At 39.5% G+C, this 13347-nt stretch overlaps 1 protein-coding gene across 4 annotated transcripts in view; it reads left to right on the forward strand.

The window, feature by feature from the left end:
* AP3D1 (adaptor related protein complex 3 subunit delta 1) overlaps nt 1–13347 on the forward strand; it is a 46972-nt gene that overhangs the window by 17786 nt on the left and 15839 nt on the right. For 3 of the 4 annotated variants that reach the window (XM_040591071.1, XM_040591072.1, XM_040591073.1), the window contains exons 5-16: nt 1577–1684; nt 2037–2166; nt 3514–3653; nt 3937–4010; nt 5879–5928; nt 7578–7627; nt 8047–8095; nt 8888–9033; nt 10559–10707; nt 10800–11030; nt 12411–12642; nt 13149–13294. In XM_040591071.1, the coding sequence (XP_040447005.1) occupies nt 1577–1684; nt 2037–2166; nt 3514–3653; nt 3937–4010; nt 5879–5928; nt 7578–7627; nt 8047–8095; nt 8888–9033; nt 10559–10707; nt 10800–11030; nt 12411–12642; nt 13149–13294 (1505 nt within the window). The remainder of the gene's footprint in view (nt 1–1576; nt 1685–2036; nt 2167–3513; nt 3654–3936; nt 4011–5878; nt 5929–7577; nt 7628–8046; nt 8096–8887; nt 9034–10558; nt 10708–10799; nt 11031–12410; nt 12643–13148; nt 13295–13347) is intronic. The other variant, XM_040591074.1, reaches the window with a different exon arrangement.

Raw genomic sequence — 13347 nt, forward strand, 5'->3', positions numbered from 1 at the left:
GGCTCCACAGAATCTATTTGTAAGGGCCTGGTTTCTTCTGGTAATAACAGATCAGGCTTTTGACTACTTTAGTAGAATTACATGTGAAAATGGTGAAGGGTATATGTAAAGTTATGTGCTGTATTAATGGACCAAAGTGTGTTGTATTCATTTTCATAGAGCTCTATCACTGAATTTTTTTCAGAGTTACTGGATTGCAGCATTATTTTCCTATTTTTGAAGTTCTGGTTTAATTTTTTGAAGTGTCAATGCTTTAAAACTTGACTGATCCAGTACAAGATGTGCCTACATTTTTACCATCTAGATAGCTAAAATATCTTTGACTTAAAAAAGATCAGTTGGATGTTATCCAACATTTTTCCTAAAGAATTAGTGCTTTTCCCTTTATCTCATATTCCCTTTATTCTGCTCTGATAAGTGCATATTTTTTAAAACGTCCATCCATTTTCTGTATTATGGAGACTTTATTATACTGAATTTCAGTCACTTACTAGGCTACTCCTTCCTTTTTGTGCTTTTTATTTAAAAGCATCTTTATTTATGCCTTTCCATGTTTTGTTGATCTAGCAGCTTTGTATTCTAAGGGGTTATCAGTTCTCAAAATATATTACAGCCAGAATGAATTGCAGTTTTGTTGCTGCTGAAGAAGTAGATTCTTGAAGTAGAATCTGATTTCCTACCACCTGCAAAAGGGTTTGAAATGAGATGCAAATGGCACAGAACCCTGAAGGCCTGACTATGTTTAGCTCTCCTGAAGCAGCCTCCATGTACATGTGAATCTGGATGATTAATTCTGGTAGTTCATGTGGGAATGCTCTGTGCAGTTCCTTTCGTATTTTTGTTTCCTGATAACTGCAGTTAAGGCATGATCTGTGATGCTCTGTATTCAATAAAGTCTGGTTTTATAATTATACTTGAACATACCCAGATACAAATATTGATACTGTTAAAAGAGTCTGAAGCTTAGAAATGCTGGAAAGACTGTGTAGGACTATGTAGAATGCTGACTACAAGTAAGACCAAGGGAACCTGGCCAGTAAAATATATACTACACCCTAGCTTGTGTTATGTCTCTATGGACTGAAAGTTACGGTGCTGCCAGCAGCGTGGAAGGGAAGTAATCTCATTTCTCTAACAGAGAGGTTAAGCAAGGCTGCTGTTAAGCACTTGACAAGAGGACCTGTTCCTAGTGGAGTTGGTGACAGCTGGGCTTTGACTTAGCAGGGTTAGTATTTAATACAAGTTTTTTAGGACTTTAAACGTGTTGGTGATCATGTTAGGAGTTTTAAAAAATTATTTGCTGTTCCTAAAATAGCACCAAGGTATGGTATCTTTAATTGCTTTCATGTTGCAATCATCCATCTGTTGTTCTATTACGATTCCTCATGTCCATTAAACCCCAGGCTAACTGTATTTTAGCAGGTGTTGGAGGACATTCCTGTTAATAGTTGATAGGAATATACCCATGAAGTAGAAGCTGTGCTTCATATGTATTGTGAATAAAACTGCTCTGAAAAAATTGTTTCTCAACATCCTGTGTGATCTTAAATTTTTGAGCCTGTTTCTCCTTTTTTAGGATCTGAGTAGCCCTAACCAATATGATACTGGAGTTGCACTGACTGGCTTGTCCTGTTTTGTTACTCCAGATCTTGCCAGGGACTTGGCAAATGACATCATGACACTGGTGAGTTGATAAGATTGAAATCACTTTTCCCTGTAACTAAAGAATATTAAATTATTCAAATCTGGTAAACATCTATTGAATTTAGAACTGTTACGTGATGCTTTGTTCTTGTGGGTTCTCTGGGGAGCTGTGACAGACCTTAGTTGGCTCAAGAGGATTACCTTGAATATTTCTGTTAGTTTTAGTGATGAATGAGACAGTATTTTACTCTCCTCCCCTGAACACTGAGTTTTCAAAAAGTACTTGAGTCTCCCAGAAAGAAATTTTGAGGCGCTAGTGTGGGCATAAGGACCTTGAGAAGAACTCTGGAAACAGATTTGCTGAGAGGCTGTTGCAATTGTTTCCTTAACAGATGTCACATACAAAGCCTTATATCAGGAAGAAGGCAGTGTTAATCATGTACAAAGTTTTTTTGAAATACCCAGAGTCCCTCCGTCCTGCATTTCCTCGCCTTAAAGAGAAACTTGAAGATCCAGATCCTGGTGAGTGGATTTTGGTAAATTTCTTCTGCTCCAAAACATCTACGTATGCATGCTTTTAGAGCTTGTGGAGATGAGAATACATGAAGAATGCTGTAATCGTGGTTTGGGTACTGATTCGCCTGTTTAATAGGTAGATGACTGTATGAGAGTTTTAACAGGTGTTGTCGTATTAGAAATATATTCTTGAAAATGTCCAGTTCTTTCTTGTAACAGAAAGCTATTGAAACTTTATCAGTGGCTTAAACCTTAATGGTCAAAGCTACTTAATGATTCCTGGTTGCTTGCTTAATTTGGCTGTTGAAAATATTTCTCTTGATTTCAGGATTTGGGGTTTGGTTGTTATTGTTTCCCGTGTTCTTTTTACAAAGCTGCAGCTATTGGCTTGCTGTGGATTTTTCACATCGCTTAGTCTATTTATTTTTTTTACATTTAAACTGTGAGCCCAGGCTGCTCTTGGGGCCCTTCGGTACTGTCAGTGCAATTGAACTGCAGCACAGGAAACTTGCATTTGCTCTGTATCATATTCACACTAATACTTGGTCTTCCAAGAAGGTGCTGGTCTTCCTTCACTGCACCAAAACGCTGTACGTGTGTTTCAAGAGTTCTGTGCGTGATGCAATTCTGTGATATCCAGCTGATTTATGTGTGTCTGTGTAGAACGAGAAATTTAATTGCATGTAGTGGGCTACTTTGGTGTAGAAATTTAAGATGCATCTTCCAGGGACAGTGTTTTTAAAGACAGCAAAACAGACACACCCCTTACCTGCAAACTAAGAAATAACTTATCTGTTGTGCTTTATGGAGAAAAGGACTGCTGTCTGCTAGAAAACCCAGACTATCTAGATTAAAAGATTTCAAATTGAGAACAATCAATTTAGAGCAGTTAGAAGGGAATGAACTTGACCAGTCAGATTGTTTAAGGATTGTTTTTGTCTTGTATTTAAGCATGTCTAAATAATACATTTTGAAGAAGCAAGAGTGTTTGGGAACTCCAGGGTGGGTAGGATTGTTGATTATAATGTTGTCTGTGTCCCGCAGACAAGCTATCCACAGTAGAGGAGGGAGGAGGCTGGCAGTGGTCTGTTCTTTCTAATACTGGACCCAAAACAGATACCCAGCTTGCTGATATATTAGGAAATAGCCAAAACTAAATAAAATCCTTTCTTGGTTTGTTTTTGCATTCTTGTGTTTGGTTCACTACCTCATGGTTGGTAATGAGGCTGAACCATTCCTCTTGGACACACAAGTCTGGATCTTGAGCTGCTTTTGTTCTGGGGGTTCTGCACCAGAAACTTTGGTTACAATTAAGGCATTGATGAGATTTCTGCTTTTCCCACTTTTTCCCAGGTGTGCAGTCTGCTGCAGTAAATGTTATTTGTGAGCTGGCTCGACGCAATCCCAAAAACTACCTTTCCCTTGCTCCGCTCTTTTTCAAGTTGATGACGTCGTCAACCAATAATTGGGTTCTTATTAAAATTATAAAATTGGTAGGTATTCTTGTTTACATACATTCTATATTTACAGGATTAGCATTCTCATGAGATTACCTTGGGTGTGAAAATAGATTTCTTGCTTGGAGGTATAGTTACCATTAAATCCAAACAAAAAGAAACCAGGAATATCTTCTAATGTTTGTGAACATATACAAAAAGAGAAAAATATTTTAATACAGCTTCATTTAAATATAATAAGCTGCAATTTACATCACATTTTCATACTGTTTGAAAGCACTTATTAAATCACTTTCTTCCCTGCACTTTTTTTTAACAGTTTGGTGCTCTTACTCCATTAGAACCTAGGCTGGGAAAGAAATTGATTGAGCCCCTGACGAACCTCATCCATAGGTATGTATGTAAATGCTGCTTTCTTCATTTAGGAGTGGTGAAGGGCCTGTTAGGTAGATCAGTAGCTAAGTCTGTTGATGCATTTCTGAACTCTTTCTTGAGTCTCGATCTATTTGTTTAGAGTATCAGAAGATAATCATATCAGGACTATTTTTAAAAAACTTGACAGAGGTAAAATACCTTAAAGGAAATTCTTGGGGTGTTTGGCTGTCGTCATGAATTTCTTCAAAGCACACACTAAAATTGGAGCAATTTGCTTTCCTTTCACTTCATTTTGAGCCAGAGGTTACTATGGAGAACATATTAAAATTGATTTTAAAAAGGCTGAGCTGTGTATCCGTTCACCTACACCCATTTGTTCCACTTTTTTAGAAATGCCTGACCCACCAAAGCAGCATGAGAAGGAGTATATTAATGTTCTTTCTCATGCCTTTGTCAGCCCAGACATGTTTTGGAAGAGGTTCCTTTAATATACATCCTAAATACAGATCAGATAAATTTGAAGATACTTCTTTGTCCCTTGTTAAAGCTGGTTTGTAGTGTTACTTTGGATCTAATTCTGAACTGAAATCAGAAAGTAAATGTCTTGGAAGAGAATACATGTGTTTTCCCAGTTACGAGAAGTGTGATTTTATGCACGAGTTGTTAAATTGAAAGGTTTGTTTCTTTTCATGTGGCAGAGCAAGAAGATAGATGGGAACATATATCAGTGTAGCCATGAGAGCAGCTTTAGCCAAAAATTTCTGTCCATCCTACTAGTATAGCTTTGAGGCTGGTTCAGAGCAGACCAGCCAGCAGCCTTGCTTCTAGATACCGAAAGCGAGTTTTTGCAGCAGTGACCAATAGATGCAAATTCACCATAAACAGTACTTAGCCAGAAAAAGCAGGAAGATGGACAGTATGTCTTCAGTCCTGGCACTACCTCCTCTCCCCAGCTCCCACATTAATCATTCATTTTATTCTTTGTGGGGCCTTAATCCTGTTCTGTTTGGTCTCCATTCAGTCATTTTGGATCTCGTATCACTTAGGGATAAGGCCGAGCACTCTGCCATCCGCCACGAAGTGCATAGGGAGCAAAAATTATTGTCCCAGTTGTGAGCGTGCTAGTGTCACATATACAGTGCGCCGAGTGACCTTCACGGTATCGCTTCTGACTGCTGCCTCCAGAATTGTTTGCTCTTGCTGCCTCTAGAGTTGTTTGCTCGTTACCTTTGCAGACCTTGCTTCTGGAGTCTGCTCCTTTTGTTACTTGTGAGGTTTGCTGTGTTTCCCTCTTGTGTAGATCAGGATTTGTAAGTACCTTTGAAATCCTCAGCATTGCACTGTATATGTGTTCCAACTGGCAAAAGTTGTCTTGAATTTAAGTTTTGGGGAAATCAAGACACTGAAAATGGGTTGCTCACTTAGGGATGAGCAAGTGTGTCCCTGCATGCTAGAAGAGTCTGCTGTTTGCGTGTGACTCGTTCCTTTTGGAGAGAGTGAGAGACTTGAAGTTCTCCATCTCTCTGCCTTAGCGTGATATTTTGACCTTCGGCAGAGGATTTAATTTGATCCTTGGACAAGATTGCTTCAGTGCTCTGTAACTGGTACGGAGGGTTTGAGTAACTGCTTCCTCCCTCCTTCCTTGTGTTACAATGCTGTTGCTTGCTGCTTCTCAGAGAATATTTTTTTTAAAACATTCAGTAGTCCTTCATCCCCCCAGCAGTTTTTAAGTGAGACTAATGTCATCTAGTTTGAAGGTATATGGAACAGAATACTGGCAATTTCTTGTGTAATTAAAGGTGTTAACTAGCTCCAACATACTGCTGACAACTCTTCAAAATGTGCCGCTTTCATTCCTTATTTAAAATACTTGATTTCTGTTTCAGCACCTCAGCCATGTCTCTCTTATATGAATGTGTGAACACAGTAATAGCAGGTGAGAACTGAAATTTGTAACCTAGAAAAAAAATCATGAACTTTGTCATCAATTAACACCATCAGCAAACCTTTTTCTAACTTAATATGTTTTATAACTGAAGTCAGTCAACTGACAAACTTTGATTTATGTTACTGTGTAACTGTAACCAAAAGCCTTTGTTAGTCGGTGAGGCTAAGTTACTACAGCTATGTCATTTGCTAAAGGCTGAAACGGCGTATGAACAGTAAGTGATTATTTATATGCAAGCTCCTCAGTGCTGCTAGAACTACAAAATATACAAGCAGCAATAGAATTTAAAAAAGACTGATGCCTTGTGAAAACTCTGACAAAATTTTCTTACGTGATGAAGGAACAGAGTTATTTTTTAATTCTGCAATTTCACAGCTTAAAAGCTTGGTGTAATTCCTTAAAGGAGTTAATTGGAATCATTGATTTACAGTTTCAGTTTCTGGGGAAGGGAAGTGAACTCCATAACGGGGGTGGAGAGAGAAACAAAGGCAAAAAGGGATAACAGTATCCCAGCTGAGATTTGGCACTTTTCCTATCGTAGTGTGGAAGCAGAGGGATATTGACATCCACAGTTTGGCCACGAGCCTGTCTGTTGTGAGTAGGTTGGATAGTGGCGCAACTTACTGTACTGGGTCAATTCAAAGAGGAAAGGGTGATCTGTCACTCACTTTATATTCCTTTGTTCCTTCGGGGACATGTGAGGTGACATTATGATGGTAGGGGAAGGGGATAACATGGTGGTTAATTCTGTTGCGGCTCAGTGTGCTTCACTGAGATACAATAGGATAATTCTGTGAGTCAAAGGGAAATTCAGACATCCGGGACACCTCAGGGACTGTAATGTAAAACTCAAACTCAGAAAATGAAATGTGGAGCTGCGTGCCTGCGTTAGAGCAGCACCTTGCCCCTGCCAGCTCTTCGCATGACCTGGAATGGTAGCATCCACCACACCACCTCTGAAGCGTAGCTCTGCAGGGTCATGGGGAGCAAAATGCCGCTGTATTTACTAGTGCCTGAGGTCAGCATGCGTGACTGGCTCGGTCGGAGCTGGTGTTGACATGGGCATGCTCTGTGGCAGCAGCAGTTAACAAGATAACGCCACCTTTTCTGCTGTGGGGCTGCGTGCTGCCAGCTTTACAAATGTCCGATATCATCAACAATGGGGCCTGATTTGTGCCTCGAGTCTCTAGCTGGCTTGATTAAAGCTGCAGTCTAATTACATTAAACTCCAGGATCTATTGCTGCATTCTCATCACATTAGGGAAGTGCACACTTAAAGACTCAGTTATGCAGTAGCTGACGACATATTTACAGTCTTGACTGCTAGACGGTATCAGTAAAGTAAACCTCAGTGAGAACAAAGTGTAATGAAAACCAGCTTTTACCTGGCTGTTGCAGCAGTTCCTGCCTCTACACCTTTTTTTTCCCTGCCCTGCTAGTGTTAAAGTATATGAAACTATAGTTTGTGTCACAACCTTCTCTCATCCCCCTAGACCCCTGAGAAGTCCAAGCAAACGACAAAATAAACTGGCTTCTTTCCTTGTGAGCTGAGCTAGCTGTTGACCTTTAGGTATTGTGTTGTTGCATTCATTCAGAACACAGAAATACAAACTGAAATTTGTGCTTGTGTATTTCAGTTTTGATCTCTTTGTCCTCTGGGATGCCTAATCACAGCGCTAGCATCCAGGTACCACACTGGGGTTTGGGAGGGGGGTTATTTGTTCTGCTCTACTGTGTAATACCAAGTGCCATGGAGAAGTTGGATAGTGTTCCTCTGCCAAAAGTTAAAGCAATAGCTCCCCGAGATGCTCTCAGTCAGGTGGAATCCTTCAGACTGAAGCATTTCCTATGTAAATTCTCGTTTCCTTTGCTCTAAAATGCAGATTCTCCTTACTTTTCCTAACTCCCTTATTCAGCTGCTGCTATCAATACAGTCATACAGAGGTTCCTTTTGTTTTGAAATCTGTTAATGCAACAAGACCCTCTTACCTAGAGGTCCGGGGGCTTGGTCAGAACGTTTCCTTGTGTATTGAGTAAACTTTATGAAGAGTTATTTTAATTAAGACTTAAGGCTAGTAATAAGCATGATGTGGTCTTTTTTTCCAGCTTTGTGTTCAGAAGTTAAGGATATTGATAGAAGATTCTGACCAGAACTGTAAGTATGTTGCTTGTCTTCATGGAAGCTTTTAGTAGTCAACCACTGGGGAGAAATTGCAGCAGTCCTAGAGGAGTGAGCTGTTTCTCCAGACAGCTTGTTCAGTGTTGTAGTGCCTGGTATGTTGTAAACAGTTGCTGGGATTTCAAACATGGAAATAATTCTTGATAGTGAGCCCTTCTTTATAATGAGTTTTTTTTAAAACCAAATGAGATTAACTATTACTGCTGTTTGTGCTATTTAAATCTAAACCAGCTCTCTTTCCATGGTTTGGACTTTCTCTTTTTATAAACTTGCTGCTTGGAAAGTAGTGAGGAGTGTTTGGCAGTGTAAGCATAATAGTGAAATGCAGGAATACTTACAAGGAGCACAGAGAAATCCTTTTTTGTGCAGCACTTTTTCCTACTGTCTTTTTTTTGTTTTCCCATTGAGAACAGGGCTCCTACTTAATACACCAATCTTCAGCGCTTTTGAAGTTCATTCTAGGATGCCTGTTCTCAAAACCCATAGTTTCTATATATTAAATACATATTTTAAAATCAGTGATAAAACTTGAGGTGCGGGAAGACTGGGATGAAGATTATATATGTAATTATGTGCTTGCATATGGGATTATAAAATTAAAGACTAATTTGTGATGCACTGTTTCTCAAAACTGCTTTTCCTCATCACGGATTTTTATTCAAGTGTATTAAAGTTGGTTTCAGTAGAAGCATTTGGTGTCGAGATGTCATGCTCCACACAAAACGGTGTTTCTATATTTGGAAAGAAGTTTTATTTTGTCTTTCACAGTGAAATACTTGGGGCTGTTAGCTATGTCCAAAATCCTAAAAACGCATCCGAAGTCAGTTCAGTCTCACAAGGATCTCATTCTCCAATGTTTGGATGACAAAGATGAGTCTATCCGACTCAGAGCTTTGGATCTCCTGTATGGCATGGTATGGTTTTTGTGTATTTTTTTATATTACGTGTATAAGAATACTTATAGAATATAAGTATTTCCTTTTTTCTCCAGCCCCTGTGACACTTTTGGAGGCTGATGTTTAAGAAAAACATGGAACTTTCACTTCCCCTCTCCCCAGCAGTCTTGTGATAGTAACTCCCATATTTTTTCTGACATGGCAAGTAAAACGTCTGGCACAGCATGAGAGGGGTTTAATTTTTGATTCAGACTGGAAGGAGTTTCTGAGTTGAGGCAGTGAGAGACACCCAGACGGCTACTTTTCTAATGCTGAAGCCTTAGCTGCTCCTCCTGTCCTTGAGCTAGGTATGAAGCAGACTGGCTGGATGCAAAGCGGACCACCAGCATACTGGGATGGGTCTGTGCTGTTCTAGATTGCAGTCCATGTTGCAGCACACTGTAGCTCAGGTTGGCATAAGTCATGCGATCTGGGAAACAGTCCAGAGCACTCTGAAACAGCAGGAGAAGGCAGCTTTAATCATCAAATCTGCCCATCGTGGTAAATTCTGTCACGCCTTTTAACGACGTGTACAGAATCTCATTCTGTTTGCTCTCATGCGTGCTGCAGCTGCACGGGGTGGTTCATAAAACGTACATCGACTGCAGGAGCAACCTTGGAGGGATAACATTTGTTCTCTGAAAGGGCTGTGGTTGTGACTTCTGTAGTCAAGTGCCTTTCACTCAAGAGTCTGTGCCGCCCCTTCTCCGGTGCACAAAGGGCTTGTGATAGATGTGTGTCACGGCTTCCTATTCTGAAGGAGAAAGTGCAAAGTAAGAAGGGACACCTCTTGTCTGGTGGTACTCATGAGATGAGAATAACTTCAATAACCTTTGAGGACAGTGGTTTTAATGTTGTTGCAAAGAGAACTGGAGTTTGTTCTTAGTTCCTGTAGGTTAAATTTTGCTTGTTAGGTGTTTAGTCAAAAGATAACCTAGGACAGGGAGTCTGCCATTTTGCTGGAATGTATCCTACATTTTTTGTTAGTGATATCTTTAACATATGCCTATTGGGAGAGCATAGCTGGAAGCAGCCAGTCACAACTATATTTACTAAATATTTTGGTTGTTTTATTTAGACAAGTAAGTTTCCAGAGCAAGTTAATACAGTTATGTTTTGAAATGCTAATATTCCATTGGATATTAATGGCTCTCAAATTTGTTTTAGTTTAAAAGCAAAAATGTTTTAAACTGTTAAATCTGGCAGAAGATTCATTTTCTCCTGGATTTTGATGTTGCTGCTAGTAGTTCTGATTCTCGGCTCTCACACAGCATGGTTTTGTTTATTTGTGCTGCCTTTGCTTTAATAAAAACATTGAAAAGAAAAATGGGTTATTTTTCAGATTGTGACCAAAGTTGAGTCTTAGAGGTGGTTGTGATTTCTCACTTAACATGTGACATGGGTCTGTCAAAAAGCTAGCAGCTGCTTTAATGGCGTTAGAAGGACTTGACAGTATGGGAAATGGTTTAGTTGTGATTCAGCCCTTCAATAACTTTTTTAACAGGTATCGAAGAAGAACTTGATGGAGATAGTGAAGAAACTGATGATTCATGTGGATAAAGCAGAAGGGACAACATACCGGGATGAGCTGCTGACCAAAATCATAGATATCTGTAGTCAGTCCAATTATCAATATATCACAAACTTTGAATGGTCAGTGGTTTTATGTGTCAACTTTGAAATCATCAGTAATGGTAATGCATGACTGTCTGCTGATAAAATTGCATCCCTTTCACTTTTTGTAGGTACATAAGCATCTTGGTGGAGCTGACCCGATTGGAAGGCACGCGGCACGGGCATCTTATAGCAGCTCAGATGTTAGATGTAGCTATCAGAGTTAAAGCTATTCGTAAATTTGCAGTTTCTCAAATGGCCATGCTTCTGGACAATGCTCATCTCATAGCCAGCAACACCCAGAGAAATGGGATCTGTGAGGTGCTTTATGCTGCTGCTTGGATATGTGGGGAGTTCTCCGAGTAAGTGCAAACAGAAAGCCTGGCGCGCTTTGAGCCGCTTCTTTTGGACAAAGATTCCAGTCACTGAAACGTATTTTTGAGAGAAGGATAGTCCAGGGTATGCACCCAAAGCTAACAAAATGATTGCTTCTTTCCTGCTCCCTCACCCCATAGACTCCTCAGCTGTTTCTAGCCAAAACGGATACTTATCTGGTCTTATATCTGGTCTTTTTTTCTTGTCTCCCTAGTCCTGCCTGCTCGTGCAGGAAGGCATGGTTGTGGGTATGAGCTCTAAGATCTTAAGCCATTGAAGGATCTCCTTAATCATTAACCTCTAACCCCACTTAGATATTATGGAAAATGTCTGATCACTGAATTGGTTTTTGCTCTTCTCCATGTTTTGCCCTTGTTGAAAGGTTTTTGCAGAACCTAATCTTCCTGAGAATTAGAAAGTCTTATTTTTTTGCTCAAAATTTCTCTGTACCCACAGTAGCACAATTTTCAATGTTCTTGTGCCAACATTGTCTTCTAGCTTAAATAGATGGTTTTATCTCCTGGCCATGTGCACAGATACACATGCTTACCTAGCTTTCATTTTGGTGAGCTGGACAGACCATGATGCTGTAGTATCCTTTTATCATCTGGTTTGGTATCTCCTTGTAATTACTGCTCTGAACACTGGTTCCAGTTTAAATTCACATAGTAGGTGTGATATTTTTAGGGAACATTGATACGGCTCAGGTCTTCATCTAATTAAAAAATGTTCTGCAAAGAAAACTAGATTAAGAAGCAAGAGAACATACTTTCCTTTTTCAGTTTGATCACATGTTTACTTTCAAAGAACTTTAGCTTTCCATTTGTAATGGGCCAGTAACTTTTTTTTTGTACATCTTCCATTTAGTTGTGAGCAGAGAGTTTTGAATAAGAGCATGAGATTTATTAAAACAAGTGCTATGATCTGCATTCTTTTCTTTTCAATTAAGCATTGCCTACCAGATTTTGTTCAGTAAATGGTTGGAAATAGAACTTCATTGATGTGAGTGGTGAAATACAGAATGGCAGGAAGGTAGTTGGGCTGCTAGATCCAGACTGTCGATGGAGTTAGCACTGAAAAGTGCAGTGCTTAGTTAATGGAGAGAATGCTGAACACGGAAAGGTGGAAACTGAGATGTCCCTCCCCTTCTGTAAAAAGATAAAGCTCTAAATTCTTCTGTGCCATGTTACTACTGTAATGTGGAGTGGGAAAATACACAGAGGACAAATGATTATGTATTTGTAGTCTGTCCTGTCTTTCTGTAGCGTTTTGAACTGCAACCGAGGTTTTTGAAGAAATCTCCCTGAAGACTGAAATGTTGAAATTTCTCAATTGCTGTCTTTCGTCTGTTCGCTCTGTGTTTGTAGACACCTCGAGGAAGCAAACCAAACTTTAGAAGCAATGTTGAGGCCTAAAGTTACAACTTTACCAGGCCACATCCAGGCGGTTTATGTCCAGAATATGGTGAAGCTCTACGCATCCATTCTCCAGCAGAAAGAGCAGTCTGGGGAGAAGGAAGCAGCTCAGGAAATTACGCAGCTGATGATTGAGCGTTTGCCTCAGTTTGTACAGAGTGCAGATCTAGAAGTTCAGGAGAGGGTAAGAAAATACTACTTTGTAATTTATCTTATATTCTCTCATCTGTATTGGAGCATATATGTAATTTTCTGTAGACATGCACATTTTATGTAAGTCACTGTTATCAATGGAGCTGTGCGTTTATTCTGTACTTTGTGTAACTCGGTGAAAGAGAAGCTCTAGAACTGGAGTTGGCAGAGTTGTGACACTTCATGTTAGAGCCCAGATCTTATTCCAGTTCAATACAGCCCCTGAAGACTGCTTGCAAGAATTTCACTCAAAACTATTTAATTTTAAAATTATGCAAGCACTTAAGGACAAAAAAAAGGACACAGCTAGAAGAGAGTGTTAACATGGATATTTTTTTTTTTATTATTTGCTCTAAACCTGCAGTTCATGCTACTTCTCGTAATTCCCTTAAATGGAGTAGAACAGTCATCTTCTGCTGACTTTCACTGCTGTTGATTTTTTGGTTCAGTTTGTTAAAATATTAATTCTGCTGAAATTACTTCTGCATTTGTTTTTAGGCTTCTTGCATCTTGCAGCTAATAAAATACATTCAGAAGCTACAAATAAAAGAAGTACCTGTAGCTGAGGAAGTAATAGCCCTGTTTGCTGGTGAGCTGAACCCTGTGGCTCCTAAAGCACAGAAGAAAGTACCAGTTCCAGAGGGGTAAGGTTCCTTCTCTCTCCCAAAGGCTTATTTAAACTTTTAAACTCTTAAAT

This window comes from Falco naumanni, chromosome 4 (genome assembly GCF_017639655.2).
Source record: "Falco naumanni isolate bFalNau1 chromosome 4, bFalNau1.pat, whole genome shotgun sequence".
Lineage (NCBI taxonomy): Eukaryota > Metazoa > Chordata > Aves > Falconiformes > Falconidae > Falco > Falco naumanni.